The sequence below is a fragment of the Dermacentor andersoni genome, chromosome 3 (assembly GCF_023375885.2).
Source record: "Dermacentor andersoni chromosome 3, qqDerAnde1_hic_scaffold, whole genome shotgun sequence".
NCBI lineage: Eukaryota > Metazoa > Arthropoda > Arachnida > Ixodida > Ixodidae > Dermacentor > Dermacentor andersoni.
The window spans coordinates 9211766-9231057 of record NC_092816.1 but is presented as its reverse complement, the minus strand read 5'-3'; the positions used below and the strand labels follow the sequence as shown (position 1 = coordinate 9231057).

At 47.4% G+C, this 19292-nt stretch overlaps 1 protein-coding gene across 1 annotated transcript in view; it reads left to right on the top strand.

Moving 5' to 3' along the window:
• Positions 1–19292, top strand: part of LOC126520778 (echinoderm microtubule-associated protein-like CG42247) — a 265801-nt gene that overhangs the window by 152960 nt on the left and 93549 nt on the right. Inside the window, exons 10-14 of the mRNA XM_055061096.1 lie at positions 5447–5536; positions 8953–9090; positions 15297–15443; positions 16668–16793; positions 18665–18802. Coding sequence (XP_054917071.1) covers positions 5447–5536; positions 8953–9090; positions 15297–15443; positions 16668–16793; positions 18665–18802 — 639 coding nt within the window. The remainder of the gene's footprint in view (positions 1–5446; positions 5537–8952; positions 9091–15296; positions 15444–16667; positions 16794–18664; positions 18803–19292) is intronic.

Sequence of the window (19292 nt, the reverse complement as noted above, 5' to 3'; positions counted from 1 at the left end):
GTGTCATTGAAATTGAGAAGAACAACATTTCATGACTCCCGTGTTACAATATTTACTTGCAGCGTTTTGTTCCTGAATGGTAACCACTATATAATTTTCCGTTTTGGTTCAAGCCCGTTTCGCAAGCATCGGTTATGGTTCAATATCGGCCAAAGTTACGGTTCAGGGGTGCAATCACGTAAAGCTATTCCAATCTGTTTCTTTTCCATTGATGCCATTAGCTCACCACAATTGGTTAAAAATGTGTCGGTGCGCCAACTTCGCTTGTCTGCCACGTGACGTCACGAAACGTGCGGACTCTCTCCTTCAGACATGACGGGTACCCACTGAGTACGCGCCATTCTAAAAGATGTTCTTTCCGATTCTACGCCTTTCTCGCCATTGGCCTTCCGCTATTGGTAAAAATATTTTCAGGCTACGCCAGCTTCGCCTTCCTGTCACGCGATGTCGCCAAACCGCGAGAAGCGAGTTGTACGCACTGAAGACGTATCAATATGCCGAACAAAACTGAATTTTTTCCGAATGCCTGAAGACTGCCCCGTTCCGAAAGAAATAGAACATGGCAGTACACTGATCACTCTCTGTACTGGTTACTCGGATCTGGCAGCGAGGATGGATTACTTTGGTACAATAAAAATTTTGTCCGGCACTATGTCGAGCCTTTTGGGCGCGCAAGCGACATCGCTCTGCCAGCTCTTCTTTCCTGAGGACTAAGCTGCATTTACAGGTCACCATCATAGCCACCACAAACTCAGCAAGGGGAAGTGGACCAAGTGCACACGTCGGCACCACTCACTGAGTGATGTGCTTGCACTGCGCTAGTTCGGTCCTACCAAAACCCTCTCCACTTCTGCGTGCTTCGCGCCTCTTGTCGGCCAATTAGGTAATTAGATTCGCCTTAAATACAAGCATAAGTGACCTCGTATAAACGAGAAAAGCATTTGGTTGTGCTGTCCAAACAACGCCGCGGATTACCGCCCTATACTTGTCTCGGCGGTTTCGTAAATTTGACGTCAGGAAAAGGGAACAAAATAAGAATGGAATAGTTTCAATGGAATAGGAATGAAATAGGTCCCAGCATTGATTACTTATGATTTACTTATTATGATATCGTCCAATGTTGACAAGTTTGTCACCGGCCTGTGCACAACGTTAAATTGTGCAAAATAAGGGATGTTGATGTGAAGTGGGCACTTAGAGCTAATATTCAAATTGTTACTGTACACAGAGCTTTAGCTTGCAGAAAATAGAAGAGGGACAATTGAGAGAATTAACATTCACGCACGCGCGCACACGCACGCACGGACGGACGGAAGGACGACCGCACGCAAAACGCCAATGGCAACGAGAAGAACGGGGACAACAATGCACAATCCGCAATATGAAAAGAAGCATAAATAACTACGCAAGAAAAAGAATGGAAAAAGAGTTCACGCAGACGCCATCGAAAATGAATCCTATTCGCTGTTGGCGATGTCCTCTTTCTTCGGCATCGGATGCGAGGAGTCGCACAACCGTTCCCTCGCATTCGGCGCTAAATCACGTGAACCTGAAGCGCATGCCTAATGGGAGTGACTCTTTGCAGCCAGGCCAGTAAGGTGCTTCTTGCTGGGGAATCTTACTTCTAATATGCCTTTGCCTATTCTCTGGTGACATTTTCTGTGGAATCTTGCTTTAAATATGCCTTTGCCTAATCACTGGGTCGTTTTGATGGGAGATCTTGCTTCTAAATGGGTCTTTGCGTACACTACGGAGGCTGACGTGCCTTGCTTCTGTGTAAAATTCCGTCCAAATGAGATCATAGAGACCGTTACAGACCTTGTAAAGGCGATGAAAGTAAGTTTTTGTCGTCAGTGGTTGTCCCGTGCCACTGAGGCGCACGTAACATAAGGTTTGCCGCTTCGCACTGTGAAGGCCGTCGGGGACAGGATGAGTATGTGCCACATAGGCACGCTCGGCCTATGCACCCACCAGCCATGAAAAAGAACTGCAGTGTCACGTGCAAGTGAATATTTTAGAATAAAATGACTTCGCAGTAACAGCGTGTCAATAACCATTGGTCTGCGGCCACTAAGGCGGGATCTGCCTAAGTCCCCATTTCCCGATGCCCCACTCCGCTCTTCGCTCCCCTTGGCAGGAACCCTCTGTGTCAGGCCTGGCGGTGAATCACACGAAGATAACACCTACTGCAAAAGTGAAAGATCAAAATGATATTTTTCTTAATTTATTTTATTGCACCCTCAAGATGGAAGTATCATAGAGGGGAGTGGGTAAAAAACATACACAAGTAAATAACAAACGGCAGAAATGGTTAGTTATTACAGCAATATTTATTAGTTAATTGTATCCAGGAGTGATGATGTCTGATAAGGCCGAACGAAACTTCGAGTTGTCCTTGATTGCGACAACTGCGCCTGGAGGTGGTTCCATTCCTGAGAGGTCCTAGGAATAAAGGATTCGTTACAGGTTCTGATACGGCATTGAATGATACCAACCTTATGGTTATGATAAATGCGAGAGGAAATGTAGGTAGGAGATGATATAACATTATCGCGCTGGTAGGAATTGTGGAAATATAGTTCATGAAATAAAGCAATCCGAAAGCACTTACGCTGGGCTGAGTGAGGAGCAAGTAGCAGAGTTTTCCATGGCAGTTACACTTGATGTGCGGTTTTAATTGCTATGAATGAAACACGCGGCATTGTTTTGGATTAGTTCAAGTAATGCAGAAATAAAAGAAAACATTGCTGCCTCTCCCGTATTCGAGAGTAGATGTAAGCATGAAATGGCAACCGGCAAAGTAGACTGGTTGCTTATGATACTAACCACAATCTTAAAATAGGTCTAGTGCGTGTTCACAACGGCCCGCCCCACCACACCACTCCGCACCACGCCATACAGTGCACTGGTCCTTATGGACGCGGCCCAGATAGAAGAAGAAAACTGGCTGAAGGCCGCACGACAGGCAGCTAAAGACACCACGGAGACAGAGCGCACTGCCTAGGTACAAGAAGAACGAATTGAACTTTGGGGTTTAACGTGCCAAAACCACGATTTGATTATGAGGCACGCCGTAGTGGAGCACTCCGAAATAATTTTGACCACCAGATGATCGTTAACGTGTCCCCAATGCACGCGGGACGGGCGTTTTTGCATTTCGCCTCCATCGAAATGCTGCTGCCGGGATTTGATCCCACCACCTCGTGCATAGCAGCGCAACACCCTAACCACTAAGCCACCGCGGCGGCTAGAGGCGCCTGAAGGAGACGCCACGCAGCATGACGCCATCTCTCGAGGCGACGCGAAGCCCGCGCCGCGGAACTCAAGGACCGCTGGCGTTCAGCGCCAAAAGATGACAATGAAGAGTGTGGTGCCCTGCCTCTTGAACGTGGCCTTTTGGAAGGGAGAAATAAAATTTCAGCCTACTAGGAGTTACAGCTTGAGTGATATTGTGAAAAAAAAACATCACGAAGAACACGAAAGCAATATCTTTTGTAACTTGTTTGGGAAGTAACTAGCGTACGTAATGCGGTCGTTTACAAAGGGTTGGGGGCCAGGGACCACACTTTTTAATGTTTTGACTGGGTGCCCGGACGATGTCGTTTTGTTCTTGCAACTTGCCGGGATGTTCTCGTTTGATTGTCTGGACAACGGCTCTGGCTTTTAGCTCAAGGTCATGTGAAAGTAGCCGACAAGGGGAGCTAAAAGCATTTCATGGTTAAAAATTGTCGAACGCGTGATTTGAACTACGCACCCACGAGTAACGAGTGCAGTGCTGTGGCCGCTACGCTACGGAATACAAACGAAGGGGCAACTTATTCTGGAGTATTTGGCCGCTATTGTGTGCTGCAGCTCGGCTTGGATCAAACGGAGCAAAGCTCGTTCTCACGAGTTGTACTGCTGTACTGAGGCAAAAAATACACCTCCAAGCAAGATTCCCCAGCGAAAAGCTCCCAGATTTAACGTGTGGGCGAACTGTGCGAGGACGGGACAATAAAGGAAACAAACACGAGCGCAGAGTACCAACATACGATTTACTTGAAAATGCACAGACCATATATACTGACGCACGAATGCACACGTGGTTATCCGGGGAATGAGTCTAGCTGCTATCTAAGGTAGCCAAGCTCCTTATCTCTTAGATCAATTGATGGGGTGCTGACGCATTTGTCTCTTCTGTGGATTGCGTGGGCCTCAAATATTTCGCGCGTGAGGCGATTCTTGCATGTTTTCAGTATAGTGCTGAGCGCAAAGTGTAGTTTGCAACCGCTACACGTCGACACGTGCAAAGCCAGATTGCTTCCTTGGCCGGTTATGAGCGAGCATGCATGCTCTGTGAGGCGGTCATTAACACAACGCTGCCCGATATAGGAGAGACCACATGACAGAGGAACATTATATAGAACATTGCTTCGGCAATCCACACATTTCTTCACGTGCTTCCCCCTACCCATTTAGATCATCCCATCGTCTCGGATGACCAGCTTGCATAAACGTGCTACTTTGTTGGGCGCCGAGAAAACAACTCGCACCTCGGCCCTTCAAGCAATTTTCTTGGTGTGATGTGAAATGTTATGAATGTACGGTTTCAAGTACTTATGTATGTACTATTTCAAGTCACAAGTTGGCCGGCAACGATCAGCGTGCTTCCCGCAACTTTCGCTGCGCAGCGTTGCCAAGAAACTTGTTCAAGAAATGAAAATTGGAAGACTAATGCACTATACCACCAATCATAAGCGGAATACCACGGTCATACCGTACATTAATACGATTTCACATCACATCAACAAAATTACTTGAAGGGCCCGGGTCGCAACCTCGCTGCGAAGGACCTCGCTGCAAAGAACCACTCCCGTGCAAAATTAAGAGAGAGAGAAAGAGAGAGAGAGAGAGAGAGAAAGAAAGAGAGCATCGGAGAAAGGGAAATCAAAGGTCTCCATGTGGCACTACGATTAGCGCGCGTAGGCGGAAGGGTGATCTCCGTTTCTCCGTGGACGGTGACATCATTCGGTCAAATTCGGAAAACTGCCAGGGTAGCCGAAGAAAGGCATTCGATTGAAGTAGAACGAGACTAAAGCAAGATGAATATTAATTTGATGTTATATCATTATCTCAGGAACGCTGTTAAAGGCTTCAGAGCTGCTCGTGTGCGCTAATGCGCTGTTCTATGGTCCGATAATTTTTTCCACATTGAAAGGACGGATATCAAGTTACATTATTGGTGTTCTCAAAACACCTTCCGATGGCTCGTATGCCGGAAAGCATATTCGGAGGTTTCTGCGCTGTTTTCATGTTGTCTATTTGCGAATTCGGTATATTGTTGTTCTAATTTACGTCGGCATTATAGTTTTTGTTAGTGTAGCTTTACGTATATATAGTATCAGAAAGCCCACTGAATAGATCTGTGCCTTATTCTGCCATCAATTAGGTCCTTCTTTTCTTTCAGGGCGTCCTCTTAGTTGCTGTAGACTCCAGCCACGACCACGAGCTCTCATTATGGGACTGGCAGAAAAACGAGATCCTTGGAAGAGCTGTCGTAAGTTCATCATCTGTTCAATTTATCCTTACTTCTAGGAATACAAGAGGTCGAGAATTTGCATTGTTTAAATATGGATAAATTTACCATCTGAAATCACACGCCAACTGCGTTTAACGTGCAAGCACATAAATAAAGCAAAATTATCAGGTTTATTTGATGGAGTTAGTAAATAATAGGTCAAGTCTCTTGCACTGTGGGTACCGATGTTATGCGAGCCATTTTGCAGGTAGCTGATTATAAAGCATCATTCGAGAGACGACTGCAAAGGGTTACGGACAGACGAACATGCGGGTGCAGAAGGTGTGACGCGAGGGTGTGTGCGACGATAGCATGGCGGCGGTGACATGACGACAAGTTTGTTGCTCTCCTTCAGAGGCACATTGTAGTGACGCACAGGGAATAACGTCAGGCAATGCGTGCGTTCAAAAGAATCAGACGTCGACGCAGCGACGTCACGAAGGCAATGACTCATGCTTGTTGAGAGAATAACGGGGATGAGAGGTGCATTCGGGCACGGAGAAGATCCACATCTGAATACGTTGCGGCATTCGATCTATACCCCTTTGGTCACAGTGGCGCATTTCCATTCAGGAGAAGTGGCCAGAAATGTGAACGTATCCAGTAACAGTAACAGAAGAATGGGATAACATAAATATAACGAATTTAGGAAAATCAAGGAAGCCGTTGGATATCACGCGCTAGCCTATTAAATGGTTTGTCTGCTTTAGATATACCCATATCAGAGAACATCATATGTATAGGTAATACGTCGTGATTTATTGTTTGATTACAAAAACAGAGGCGCGCTCCCTGGAAGTTCCTTGGTCAAAATTTCGCGCTATAAAAGCGGGTGTATCCCGCGGCAAATACCGTAATAGTGTAGCACAAACATAAGAAATTATATTACAGGGTCTTTCGTGTCAAAACCACTTTCTGATTATGAGGCACGCCGTAGTGGAGGACTCGGGAAATTTCGACCACCTGGGGTTATTTAACGTGCACCTAAATCTAAGTACACGGGGGTTTTCGCATTTCGCCCCCATCTAAATGCGGCCGCCGTGGCTGGGATTCAATCCCGCGACCTCGTGCTCAGCAGCCCAACACCATAGCCTCTGAGCAACCGCGGCGGGTAAACATAAGAAATCAAAGGCGGCATTGGATAACATGCATGCGGTATTTCATTCTATGTTCACATTATATGTACAGCGTTGTGCTCACTGGCACTATTTGGTCGGCCGGAACTGAGCCACACAAAGCGGTCCGCCATATCAACTTGGGAAATGTTTCGCATTAATGGGGGAGTTTCGAAAACAAAGGAGCCAGAGCTGCCGTCGGTTCTCAGAAAGAAAACAAGTCAACGAGTCTTGATTTCTGAGCACGTGCGTCGCCCACGCATGCGCAGTGATATCTCTTTAGTGCAGCCAAGCCGCACAACTATTTCGGCTATTTTTACAACGTTGCACTAATTGGAATGCATTTAAGTTTGAAAACAAAATGACCTAGAATATTTGTCCGTAAATAAATGTTACATTTTGGGTGCGGTAGTTTGCAGAGGCGTGTGCGTACATAGACGTGTATGCAATGTATAGGTACTGGTAAAGTGAGAGAAAATTATGGAAATAAAAAAAAAGGCAGACAGTTTAACCAAGAGCGAGCCCAGTTGGCTGCAAGAGAACTGGGGTTAAAAGATGACTACAGGGAGAGAAAATAGTGTACAGAAACCGTCGACATTGATTGTTATGCAAGCAAATAGCCCGAACGAACGATCGAACGAACTAACCTTTTCCTTGCAGACTCCGACTATCAGTCAACCACGAAATCGGGCGAACGTGGCAAAGAAAGCTATTTGCTTTGAACACAATGTTCACAGAACGCAAGCACACACTTGAGTAAGCGTTAATCGTTCAGCTGGTCACATATGCTGCGAGGCTTCCAGAAAGGCAGCAGCGCAGCTCTGTAGTGCATCGCAAACGCTCGAGGCCGTGGTCCGCAGATGTTCGGCTCTGCAGTGCGCACATTAAGGGCGCGTGCCTGCGGTTTACCCATCCTGATAAGAATTCCTATAAGGTTTACATTGACGGTGCTATGTGCGCGCTTTTCGTCCCCTCTTTCTTCCGGCCTGATCATATGCTGCAGCTGGAGCAGCATGCTGAGCACGTGGCTGCGCTAATCTTTCCATTTAACATCAGGCGTTTTCTTCACACGAACTGCTATAGTTGTCGTTGAGTAAACTGCAGCGTAGCGTTAGCATCTTCAAGACGTCCTAGTGGACAGCGGTCTCGATAAGACTTTGAAAAGCCGGGTTGTGTCGCGATGTGTCCATTCTGGGCTCAATGTGCTCTGTTCTTTGTGTTGTGCTGAACTGAGCTCTAAATATTGCTAATAACACACGGAGAGCGGCCTCCAGTGCATGGACTTATTATGAGTTGCATGTTCGTTGGGCCTCCTGCCGCCACAACCATATTCTTTTTCGAAGGGCTACTATTTATTCTTGCTCTCCAGCAAAGAGATATGGCGTAGCTGAAGTATTTTCTTCCTCAGTCGCTCTACAGCGTCTATTTTACGAAAAAAGAGAAAACCACAGTTGTATATTGCGTGTGATTATTTTGCATGTAGATCTTGGCAAGAAGCACTAGCTGCTGTCACACGAACAACGCGTCCAGACGTTGCCTACGGACTGCACGCACACTCGCGCAGTCGCGCCTCATCACGTACAACGCTCACACAGAACTCAAAGGGGCATAAAATAGATTTCTGTCGATCAGAAGTTTAGTTTAGGCGAAGGACGCAAAAATCACGAAAAGTCGTTTTATTTCAGAAGCGTCGAGTGTTTTAATTTCACTGCGGTGAAAAAAAAGACGTGCTTTTGCACTGCTTGGAATATCACCGCTTCTTTCGCGCAGTGTATTTAGTTATGTGCTCTCATTTTTGACTGTCACTATCACGATTTCCAAAGGAACGCGAAAACTGGGGAACGTGAACGCTGCAGAGCAGCCGCAACTAGCCAATAGATTGCATTTTCTGGACTCTTTTCTATCACGATCTGACAATCTTGCCAACGTACTCCTGTTTGGTATGAAGTGTGACAACCGATAAGCTAGGTGCAGTCTCGGGTTTCAGTTCCGTTAAACCAGATCGACTTCACAAAAAGCATACCGTTTAATCCAAGTTTGTTAACGTTGTTCCCGTAATTGGGCCAACCAACATTGGTACACGCATTTATCTGGCATTACCGTTTAAGCGAGTTTTGTTTATCCGCAGTCCACTGTACCTAGATGGCATAATCTTATGCTTCTGCTGTTGTGCTTGTAATCTCCATGTATTTAGTAGCTTAATAACCACTTCCATGGCCCGCCTTTGTGGAACAGAGTAGCTCAAGGAACTTCTAAGTACCGTCCCACTGTCATTCACAGGCGAACCCGGCGCCCGTGCTTGGCTGTCACTTCCCGCCGTCCGAAAACGAGCTGTTCCTGACCTTCGGTGTGCAGCACCTGTGCTTCTGGAGGAAGGGAAAAGAGAACTATCTCGATAGGCTGGACGCCATCACCGCCGTGAGTATATGGGACGACGCTCACCCTGGGAACGTTAGAGTGCGTATTTGCCAGTTTTTAAATTTACCGAATTTTACTGTTTCTGAAATTTAGAGCGCGTATTTATCGGTTTCGTCTTCACAGGCAGCGAAATAGCCCCATCACGTTACGTGTAGAGCAGAGAAATTGTGCGCTTCTGCTCTGTGACGCCAAGTCATTGATTGGGGACGCACTGTCAATCGACACGCTTTGCCAAATGCTGGGGCTTCTAGTTAAGCGGTTAAGCGTTAGTTAATGGGCTGTCGGTCTGTGGCTCACTGTAGCTTCTATATGTTCAAACGTGAGCGCGTGCCACTGAGCACATGTCAACTATTTGATGGTGACGCGCAGCACTGCAAAAAGCGCGATATAATTCGGCTCTAGCGGGCTCGTGGCCGAACACAACGCATGAATCGTTTGTTGACCAAGAAAAGAGGCCACTCTTAGCGGGAGTCCCCTGCATGGTCACAAGGGCACCGGTGGAGTCAGTACTACGCAAAGTCGAATGGAAGCTAAAGGCCGACTGGTGCCATGTGTTCTCCGCAGCGTAGAAGGTGCGCCCAGTCACCTCTGCAGCATAATGCAAGAAACGTGGAATGCCTGCCACGCGTCCAATGTCCCACATGAGTTGTCTGCGAGGTTCCCCGCACCTGTACGACAGACGTCGTATCAACACAGACGTCGTATCAACAATCTTGGAGGCGTCCGTTCACCATGGCTGATTGCGGCTTACGCATATGTGAACGACGACTGCGAAATATTATTTTAGATAGCAGTCGAGAAGTGAACCGCATTGATTTATTTGTCTTTGTTACATTGGAAAATGTTTTAACTTCCGCACCCAGCTTTTCCACGGCATTTGATCATGTAATCAATATACAGGGATGAGATGAGGAAATCAGCTACTACGCGCATACACATAATGAAAATTATTTAGCGTAAACACGCTTGAATTGCTGAGCAATTTAGCGGACATGACAAGACATTTGAAAGATTGTGCACGTAAGTGTTCAGGCCAAGAAAATAACGAATCGTAGCAAACAATGGAGTATGTTATGTAAGTGTCTGTCAGAAAGGTTAGGATGCATTCAGACACTTGCACAATGAGTGCAGAATGCATAACAAATACAAGTTGTACAATAAATCGCCGGCATATTCGTCTATTTTGAATTGAGGCCTTCTGTGTAACGCACTTAAAGATAAGTTATTACGGCTGGCATTTTGTGAAATCCGTATAAAACGTTCGTGGGTGCAGCGTTCTTGCTGTTCAGCACTACGACCGTCTCGTTTGCTCCTAATTGCGTCGCGCATCACGTTGACAGTTCCGCAACATCTTGATTAAGCTGATAATGATCACGGTATACCGCTACTATACAGCAGCAGCTGCGGCCTGCGCATAGACACCGCGATGCGACAGCCATGACGTGTGGACGACGAGCCACCGCATCGATAGAGTGCGCTGGCGTCTGTTTCCGGTACCGCATCTTGGGCTTTCCCATACTTATCGGGGCGACGCAGCGCTGGCGTTTACGCCTTCTTACGGCTTATTTTGATCACAATTCATCGCGCACATGTGGGACACTGAGGTCGTGATTCAGTTTGTTCGTGCAAGGAATGCTGTTTTTTCTTTCCTGCATTCTGAAACATGAACGTGGCTTGACATAGTGCGTCCCCTGGCGTCTAAGTTGTGACGCTGCGGTAAAAAAAAAAAAAAAAAAAAAAAAGCTTTTTTAAATTTTATATGAAAGCTGTGGAAATTAAAAGTAATTCGATTCTTTCACATTATATTTCAGAAAATGGTGCTGCGTAATATGTGTCCCAATTGGTGAGTGCGTTAAAGGTTTCAGCAATTTGACGACTCGCACATATCGCTTTCAGAAACCATAGTTTTCCTTGTCTAGTGCCATTAGCCCAAATATCACTCATGCTTGAAATTTGACAAGACACCCGCATAAACGGGCATTTAACACGGTCGCGAGTGTGATTAGCAATGCTCGATTGCCTCGGCTGGATCCCGTACTTGAATATCTGCTTGCTATAGGAAGGCAATTCGCGTGCGTCGCCGAAGCGTTATGTTCTTCGCCGTCTACTCCATGGACAAAATTAGGAATGAAGCTGGCAGCTGTCCGGCGAGTAGCTCCGTATGCTGAGTGTTCGAGTACACTATTAATCGCAACAAATTCGTGAAAGCACGTTAAATTTTGACAATTTTTGACCCAAGTATGAGCATACTTGTAGGAAGCTCGTTTTGGTGGAGCCAAGGAATACACGTTTTCACGGCTTGAGAATGGACAGCCGACTGGCTTTATTCAAAAGTAAATGCAGCCTACCAGCACACTCTCCTTAAGTAAAAGCAGGTTCGCGGAGTGGCAGTGGTGGCGCCGCGGTCGAGTAGCCGCTCTTCGGTTCCAAGAAAGGGCAGTGGGCAATGACCCCTACGGCGGGGACAACGATGTGGCAGACGGTCACTACAAGGGCTCCCCCGTTAAGAATGCCGGGGGCTTAGGTGTGAATGACAGAAGGAATGGAGAGTTGATGCTTAAGATTGGCTGGTTTCACGCAGTCACACGATTATCTCTTCTTTGCCGCGAACGTCGACCTGCAAGGTTTTTTCTGAACGCGAAACCACACGAAAGGGGCATTCATAGGAAGGAGTCAGTGGTGGCTTCATAGAGTCGCGCCGCAGAAAGACGTGCGTGGTTGAGTCCATTATCGGGAAGCTAAACACAGGCTGCCCACGGGCGATACGGGGGGATGTAGGTCGAAGCTGGTCGAGCCAGCAACGTAGCCTCTCTAAATGCTGCGCGGCCGCTGGCGAAGTGCCTTCTTGGGAGCCGAAAAACTGGCCTGGAACGCGGATTGCTGACCTGTAGAGCATCGCGGCCGCGTTGACTCCGAGGTCATCCTTGAGTGTTGTTCTCAGCCGCAGTCTGTCGAGCGGGGCGGTCAATAACGCCTTCAGTTGTCGGTGTTGCTCTGTGGGTGGTAAGCCATGGTGTTATGAAGGGGCGTGCCGAGCAATCTCGCCAGGGCAGTAAAAGCTAACTTTCGATTTGTCGGCCTCGGTCAGTAGTTATGCGCAAAGAGCGACGGTATCGCGACACCCATGTAGCAACAAATGCATCCGCCACTGTTTCGGCCGTGATGTCTTGCAGAGGCGTCGCCTCAGGCGACCTTGAGTACCGGTCGACACACGTGAGGAGGTACCTGAAGCGTTGGCAGGGCGGAGAAGGCCTTACCAAATCTAAATGCATGTGATCGTGATCGAAACGGCCCTCTAGTGGTCGAAACGCCTGCACTGCTCAACGCTTGTGCCGGGTCACTTTCACGGCTTGAAAGGCTTGACAACTTCTTGCCCAACTTCGACCATCTTTGTTGATCCCTGGCAAGATGAAGCGGTCTGTGACAAGCCTCTCTGTCGCTCTGATGCTGAGATGGCTTAGTCCGAGCTATGAATCGAATATTGGCCGCCGAAACTGATGGGGCACGAACAGGCTAGGAGCTGCCTGCCATGTGTCGCACTTGACCTCCGCAAGCTGGAGCGATGAGCCTTCTTCCCGCAATTGGCGCAGCCCGTGGTCGTTTTGCTGGGTAGAAGCTAGAGCTTCGAAATTCACAAGGCCAGCAGGCACAGCGCCGATCCGCGCCAGTGCGTCAGCTGCCTGATTTTTGGTCCGAGATATATGGCGGATGTTCGTAGAAACTTCGGAGGTAAAGGAAAGTTACCGAAACTCACGTTCTCAGTAGGAGGAACTGTTGTTCCTGAAAACGGTGGGTAACGGCTTGTGATCGGCTTGTGAAGCTACAGCCTTCAGCGAAAAAAAAGACGGAAATGCTTACTCAAACGCTTTGAGAAGAAGCGCAGTGGCCTCTGGTCTGTGCCATCGTGCTGCTACAATACTGCACCCAATGCCGTGGTCGACGCGTCTACCACAAGGCGAGTTAGCGCGTCGGGCAACGAATGAATCGGCAACACTACAGCCGCCAACCACGTGTTGGCTTTCTGGAAGGAGTGTTCGTGCTCCGAGGACTGGTGGAAGGTAGGCATTTTTTTGGAGTCGTGACGCAGCAGGTCCGTAAGCAGCTGAAGAACTTGCGCACAGGATGGTATGAAGCGCCTGTGAAAATTTATGAGCCCCACAAACTCGCGCAACCTTCGGAAGGAGGTTGGAGAGGGGAAGTCTTCGATTGTCCACACCCGTGATTCCAGTGGCTTGGTGCTTTGGTGTGGAATGCGATGGCCGAGAAAACCCAGGGATTCAAGTTCAAAAATGCATTTCTAGGTCTGTAATACGACGCCGTATTCATGCAGTCGCTCAAATGGAAGGCGAAGGTGCTCTTTGTGCTCTTCAAAGATCTGGGGAACTTACAACGAGATTGTCGTCAAGGTAGGCGAAAATGAACGGGAGTTCGCACGTAACCTCGTGCTTGAACTTTTGAAAAGCTTTCGCCGCGTTCTTCAAACCGTAATGCATACGGATAAATTCAAAGAAGTCATGTATGTGGGGAAGGAGATATTGATCCTGAGTAGTGACGGCATTGAAAGCTTGGTAATCATCACAAGGCTGCTAGTCGCCACTGTCCTACTTTGGAACCAGATGGAGAGGTGAAGACCAATTGCTGGAAGAAGGACGAATAACGCCGAGGTGAAAGCATGTGTTCGAACTCCCGGTGGTCGACTTCCAACCTCCATCCAGAGAGCCTCCGTGGCCTGGAGTGACAGGTTATTGACCGGAGTCCATACGACGCGATGGCAGTGTTCCTTATTGCGTGGATGAGGACTTGCGGCGTTGGCGATCTGCGGCCTTGGCGGGAACGATAGACAGCTCGGCTTCGGTGTCGACGAGGAGGCGGGTGCCGGTGATGCGGACGACTACGAAGAATAGGCGGCTTGAGCGAGGGCCGATGTCCCATGCCTCCGTTAGCGACTGGCCGGTGCGTTTCTCATCCGCGAACAGGGCTGGGTGCAGCGACATGCTCGTTCGCGAAAGCGACGGTGGTACCAGCACAACTGCCACGGTGAGTCTCTAGGTGCGAGGCTGTGAAGGCTAATGGTTGCGCCGAAGTTGATCGCCAATGTCGGCACCCGTCGTCAGCTTCTCCAGTGGTAAGGCAGTCGACTGTTTCCTCCAGGCGCGAGAGTAGGTCTCCTGGTTCTGAGACCCTCGCAGCGGCGAGAGGTAACCGTGCCACAGACGAGCAATCGCATATGGTGTCAGCGAGCGCAGCTAGCCGATCGAGGCTCGTCTCTTCGGAACCCGCCAATACCATGCGTACGGACTGTGGGAGGCGTTGGAAGAACAGCTCGCGCAAAGTTGGAAGATGGCTCTCGTTTGCGAAGTCCTCACCCAGCAACTGACGTAACCGGTGCAGGAGTTGGGACGAACGTTGGTCGCCAAGTTCCTTGGAGAGGAGCTGTTGGAGTTTACCCTGTTGCGATGACTCGAGGCGCTGCAGGACCGTGCGTTTCAGGTCGTCGTATACTGTGGCCGAAGGCGTAAGCTGGGAAGTCGTCTATGGCATCGGCGATGTCGGAGGGTAGTGAGGCGACGACGTGCAGGTACTTTGCTGTCTGCGAAGTAATGCGCGTAGTTGAAAACGGGTCTCTACTTCTATAAACCAAACTCGAGGATTCTTGGGCCGAAATCTGAGAAGCTAAAGCTCTGCGGCGATGACAGGAGACGTAATCGTGGCGTCGTCTCTGTCAACAGGAGTAGGAGCAGCGTCTTCCATGGGTAGCGTTCGAAATAAACGTAAATGTCCTAGGTCACCACTTGTTGGCAGCTCGGTTTGGCGGAGGCAAGGAATACACGTTCTGACAGCTTGACAACGAAGAGTCGACTGGCTTTATTCAAAAGCAAAAGCAAGTTTGCCGAGTGGCAGTGGTGGCACACCAGTTCGGTTTCAAGAAAGAGCAGGGGGCAGTGACCCCTGCGGCGAGGATTTTCGAAGCAAGGGGAAATGACGCCCACGGTGGCGACAACGGACGTTCGCTTCATACTGATTGTATATTTCAGCGACAATTTCGCACGCTTTCTTGGGGAAACAACTTCAGGAGCTGATACTAATCTTGCTGTTGCTCCTTTCTGTGCTGAGATATGGCAATAGTGCACTAAAGAAGAGATGTGCGTCATCAAAGTGCAATACAATTTTCTGCAGCGTCTCTAATACTGTCGTTTCCCACACAGGAGCATGCACCGAAGACGATTACGGCCGTCGACTTCATGGGCACCGCAGGCTTTGTGACGGGCGACGACGCGGGGTACATCACCGTCTGGTCGGCTTCTAAGGAAGGGAGCTACTTCTTCATCAGCAAGGAATTCAGGGCGCACGAGGTCAGATTTCAGTCCCTTTCCCTGCGCTCTTGCAGTTTCACTGGTTATGGGATCCCTTGATAGCTGTAAGCCAATCAAGGAGATACTTATCGATGAAAGTTCGAATATGACAGTGTCGGTGTCATACCAACGATTGCCGTGCTACTTCCGGGCACAGTGTGCGTCAACGCAGCCTGCTGCTTATCATACTACTGCCGGAGCAGAAGAGTGCGACTGTTTATAATTGCGCTTGAAGGTCCAAGAAGGAAGAACAAATGTTATGTTCATATTCAAGCCTGCCGACACAGAAAAAAAAAAAAAAACAGCAGATTTGTGCGACATTCCGCATTCACAACCAAATTTTAAGCTAGGATCTTTCTTTAGAGGAATCGTATTAGAGCAGGGATATCCCTATTGAAATTTTAAACATTAAGCTTTTCGGTTGCATGACCCCTAACGTGCCTCTCACGATTCCCTTACCAATTAAGTTTGGTGCCAGACTAGATTGTCGCAGGACAAAGAGAAAACGTTCTTGTAGCACATCGATAACGCTTTTGAATGCTGCAATAGGTAATTTTCTGCAAAGGCTGTAATTAAGCCGCACATTCAAAAATTTGCGCACACATCAACCATAATGTGAACTTGGTGCTGCACTCCACATCTCCCTAAAATAGTTAACAATCTTCACTTATCCTTTAATTGGCTTACCCACTTAACGTTTTAGCGCACACCACCCTTAAAATTTTCCCCTTTCTCTAAAAAATTAAACACGGTGCGTCATATTGTTCTCCCAAAACACATGTAAAACGTGCGTATAATGTCTTTGAGCCCTTGTAGCACCAACAGTTTTTCTCTAAAAGTCTTACGCTAGAATTGACTTTTAAAGCGCATAAAATCCTGGCCGCGGCGGTCACCGTTCGACGAGGGTGAAATGCAAAGAAAAAAAAAAGAAAAAAAAGTCGGCCGTGTATCGCGCGTTCGGTGCACGTTAAAGAACACCGGGTGGTCAAAATTATTCCGGATTCGTCAACTACAGCGTGCCTCATAATCACGTCCTCGGTTTGGCACCATAAAACCTCAGGAATCAATAATCATTGAAGCAGGTTTCAGCCAATCATAACGTTAGATGCATATCATTAGCGAACATGGCCTACCAACGGCAAACTGCACTCCCGAACGAAATGGTTACCGAATTCCGCAACTAGTATTTTCCCTGTGGCTTCATTTCTTTTATATTTATCTCAGAACGACGTCAACGTCCTGCTGTTTCTGCCGCACAATCTACTAATATCGGCGTCGGCTGTGGACAGAGAAGATCAGATCAAGGCGTGGGATGCCGACAAGAAATTCCAGAAACTTGGCGTCACATCGGCAAGTATATCATTATATATATGCCTTCTATAGCTATACGAGTTTCTTCCGTTCGTGCAGCTCCGTCCGAAAGCAGATGGAGCACCCTGAATCTCCACAGTTACATGCTGACGCGCAATAGCGGGAAAATCTGGCTTATTCGAGTGCTACGATCAGTTCCTGCCATATGTGTACTTTATGTCAGACCGCGATTACTCATCGTATGATGTAAATATACTGCGGCACAGCGAAACTTCGTGGCCCGCAAATTTTATGGCCCACATCATACGCCCTTGAGTCCTCTCTTTTTGTGAATGCTTTAAAGGGTCCTGCTTCGAACTACTTCGAGTGATTTTTGCCGTCACATAGCAAAGCTTATTCACTCACACAAGTGTACACAGTCTACTAAAGCGACAATTGTATTTATTCATCAAAAATAAAGAAAAGCACACACACGCAAGCACGCACACGCACATACACACACCAACAGGCAGATGGGGTTCTCCCGCGTTCTTTCATCAAAGGGTGCAGTTTACCCCGTGATGTATACAGGCAATCAAAGATAATTGCGCCTGAATAATCTTTATTTATTTATTTATTTATTTATTTATTTATTTATTTATTTATTTATTTATTTATTGATTGATTGAATGTTGTGCACCACTGACTGGGGGTCATTACAGGGAGGGCAATACGAACACCAAGAAGGTACACTTAACGAAACACTGATCTCTACACAACAATCAACAGGTAAAAAAGAAAGAATAAGCATCACATTCGTGGTAATACATATTCAAAGCCTGTTCAAAAGCGCTGACATCCTCTGAAGCAACAACAGACTTGTGCAAGTGGTTCCATAATTCAACTGCATAGGAAAAAAATTGGAATCCAAATGTGTCACTATGGGTATTATTGTGACTGAAAAACAATCGTGATTTATTTATTCGCAGATTCCGTCTTCCTCGGTTGCGTAGATATTTGTGTATATCAATTTGAATTTTACCTTTGATTATCTGAAACAGGGATATTATTCGATATTTCTTTCTGCGTATTTCCAATACATCTAAAGCAAAAAACTAATTATTGTGTTACGGATTCTGTACAACGACACCTGGAAGATACAAAGCGCGCGGATAGCTTCTCAATTCTTTCGAACTTCCATTTAGGTGACTTTTGGTGAGTGCTCCAAACTACCGAGGCGTACTCTAATACCAGTCTGAGGAATGTTGTGTATGCGATAAGCCTTACATCGCGCGTTCCATGCTCCATTTTTGTTTTTCTAAAGAACACAATTTTGGCGAGGAGTCTCATATACAGTATCTATATGATCATTCCAGGTTAAGTTGTGTCTTACAACATTCAAGCGGCAGGAACTACTTAAATTGTCGCAGGGACGTGTTGGCAGCCTGCGGAGCGCTTGCTTTTTTTCGCACCATTACACATGTGCTGCAACATCGGCCATCGTATACCTGCAGGAGCGCCACTGGGTCGCCAGGGTGCTTTATCACGGCCAATAGCGCGTCTTTCCATCTGTATGGAAATAGCCATGCGGCGCCAACCGGCACCTCTTACTTTTATCTAACTGTGCCAACAGCGGCGGTACAGGTATTCTCTTGCGACGACCAAGGCACCTCTGTCGATTATTCACGAGTCTACAAGTCTATCTTCATTCGGACCAGAGGAATGCAGAGGGGCTTATGATTCTCTTGGAGTTGGAAAGAAATGTTGTGATGGAAACATTCTAAAGGGTATCCAAAAAGACATGTAAGTCAACATGTAAATTTCTAGGCACTTGACAAGGGACTCGTACAGCGCTTAGCAAAGCAGCACTGCGCATGTGTGTGTACGTGATTGTGAGGCCTGCGTTCTCCATTGCCTGTTTTCCTCCACAGCTGCCGAAGGGAACGGGCGGCGTGCACGCCATGTGCCAACACTTGCCGAACGCTGCCGACGAGAACGTGTTCGTGGGCACAACGCACAACCTAATAATGGAGGGCTCCTTCAAGAGAAAGTTCCGGCCAGTCATACAGGTGGGTGCGGCGACATCAAGTAGTTTACCGTGCTGTATACTGGAACCACACGACAACGACAAGACATAGGTCGGTGCAATATCAAGTGATGACAGCGCTTTTAGACTACGCCGTGTCACGTGCCTACCTTGGTAAATAATTTAATTACAAAACCAAAGTCATGATGAACATGCCCAATGCAGCAAGCACTGCAGCAACAAGTCCTAAAGTAGAAGATGAGAAGAAAAAAAAATGAAGAAAGAAGAAAGGTGCACACCAATTCAGTCTATGAGTCTAGCACTTCCTTCTTCTGTGTGTAACTATATGTGTAATAACACTATATATGGGATAATTTTAATTTGGATTCTTATACTCGAACGGGCAAGTGTGTTGCTCCAAATGTTTCAGCCAATGACTTTCTAACACTGTTATCCCAGCTCATATACAGACAGTAAATGCAACTGCTTTATGGATTGTCACGTCGTGGAGCTTGTCGGGTGAGCGGTTAGTG